The 2,069-nt window shown below is 62.2% G+C and overlaps 1 protein-coding gene across 1 annotated transcript; it reads left to right on the top strand.

Moving 5' to 3' along the window:
* Nucleotide 1: 1 nt before the first annotated feature.
* On the top strand, nucleotides 2–1,108 carry LOC104080167 (complement C1q tumor necrosis factor-related protein 1-like; the record flags this gene model as incomplete). The annotated part of the gene is made up of 2 exons (XM_009582464.1): nucleotides 2–110; nucleotides 558–1,108. Coding segments are annotated over 2 exons (660 nt in total), but the record flags the coding sequence as incomplete, so codon positions are not given.
* Nucleotides 1,109–2,069: the final 961 nt, after the last annotated feature.

Here is a 2,069-nt window from a genome sequence, read left to right as displayed (position 1 = left end):
GGGGCTGCCCCCGCGGCCCCGCTGCGTCCGCTGCTGTGAGCCGCCTGACCAGCGCTTCTCCTACCCCCAGTACCAGCCCCTGCCTCAGATCAACATGACCATCCTGAAAGGTGAGGGCTGGCAGGGCCCCGTGCCATGGTACTGCCTGTGGCCGAACCTGCAGCCCAGGCACACTGTGCCACCAGACACTATGAGCCTGCCTGGTCTGCGAGCATCACTCCAGGGCCAGCGCAAAGCTGGGCTCCCAGTGCCAGCTCCCTGGGGTGCCAGTCTCGCACAAACTGGGAGCAAGAAGCTGGGGCTGGTGCCTGTGGTCCAGCGCTCTGCACGGGCAAAAGAGTGGTGGGCCCGAGACATCCTGGGGCATGAGCTGCTCCTGCTCTGGTGGCCTCTGGGCAGCAGCTTTGGAGGCAGCATCAAAGCCCAGGGAGGGGGCAGGGGCTGGGGGGATCCCTGCTCTCTCCATCCCCTTCTGTCAGGCAAAGGGGCTTCCAGGGCACTGGGTTTAGAGATGGCACTACCTCTGACAGCACAACTTTCCCTCCTGCTTCGCCCAGGTGAGAAGGGGGACCGAGGCGAGCGAGGCATGCAGGGCAAGTTTGGCAAGACGGGGGTGGCCGGCAGCAGGGGCCACACGGGGCCCAAGGGACAGAAGGGCAGCGTGGGCGCTCCGGGGGAGCGCTGCAAGAGCCACTATGCCGCCTTCTCAGTGGGCCGCAAGAAACCCCTGCACAGCAATGACTACTACCAGACCCTCATCTTCGACACAGAGTTTGTCAACCTCTACGACCACTTCAACATGTTCACGGGCAAGTTTTACTGCTACGTCCCCGGGATCTACTACTTCAGCCTCAACGTGCATACCTGGAACCAGAAGGAGACATACTTGCACATCATGCACAACGGGGCAGAGGTGGTGATCCTCTACGCCCAGGTGAGCGACCGCAGCATCATGCAGAGTCAGAGCGTCATGCTGGAACTGCGGGAGCAGGACGAGGTCTGGGTGCGGCTCTACAAGGGTGAGCGCGAGAACGCCGTCTTCAGCGATGAGTACGACACTTACATCACCTTCAGCGGCCACCTCATCAAGTACAGCGGGGACCCCTGAGTGCCTTCCCTGGGGCGGGTGTCCGAGGAGCCCCTGCCGCCCCCTCACCCTGGGCATGCCAGCCACCATTAAGCTGTTAGCCCTTCTATGTGCCACTACCCCCAGCAGCTGTGTGTGTGTGTGTGTGTGAATACCCCCACCTCCAGCTCCAGCTCCTCAAGGCTGATCAGATGCACCTGGAGGAGTCAGAGCCATTTCCAGCCTTTCCTGCATTGGTGACCCAGGAAGCGGCTGCTCACCTGGGGTGGGCAGGGAGCTCATCCCCACCTGCGCCTGCTTCAGAGCTGGGTTTGCTGGGGCACAGGCTTTTGTGGCACTGCTGTGAACTGGCACCAGCTGAATGGGTTTGACAGCCGGTGCCCTGGTGCGAGGCAGCGCAGACATGTGCACCGTGTTCCTCCCTTGCCCCGCTCGCACCGTCCTGTGCTCTGCAGGCGCCTTTTCCTGGAAAAGGGCAGAGGGTGCTCAGCATCCAGCAGGAAGGGCAATAAAACCACTAAGGGCCCCTCTTTCCTTCTGCAGAGCTGGGTCCCAACGGTGCAGATGTTGCAGCGTGCTGCTGGGTACCCTCTGGGCTGACACTTTCCCCAAGCGCTCCTGCAGGGGAGCGGATTGCATCAGTTCCCCTCTGCAAGTCCCCGTCACAGTTCCTGCTGCCGCAGCCTCTGTCCCAACGCTGCCGAGGAGGGGCTGGCTCCCCACCGGCAGCCCTGGGTGCGGGGCCTTTGGCCTCAACCGCTTCCTCTTCAGTTAGATTATCTGCTGGCCAGGCTTTGTATTTTTGTAGATGAAATAGCAGAGCAGGGCGCAGGGCAGCGTGCTGTCCCCCGCCCTCTGTACAGCTTCTGACCACATTAAACACATTTAACACACTTTCAGTGCGTCCTCTTGCTTTGGGGGGGGTGGGGGGTGCTCTGAGCGGCTCAGGGCAGGTTCCCGCTCCTGGGGCGCAGGGGCTCCC

Source organism: Fulmarus glacialis, unplaced genomic scaffold (assembly GCF_000690835.1).
Source record: "Fulmarus glacialis isolate BGI_N327 unplaced genomic scaffold, ASM69083v1 scaffold21227, whole genome shotgun sequence".
Classification (NCBI taxonomy): domain Eukaryota; kingdom Metazoa; phylum Chordata; class Aves; order Procellariiformes; family Procellariidae; genus Fulmarus; species Fulmarus glacialis.
This window is presented reverse-complemented; position numbering and strand designations above follow the sequence as displayed.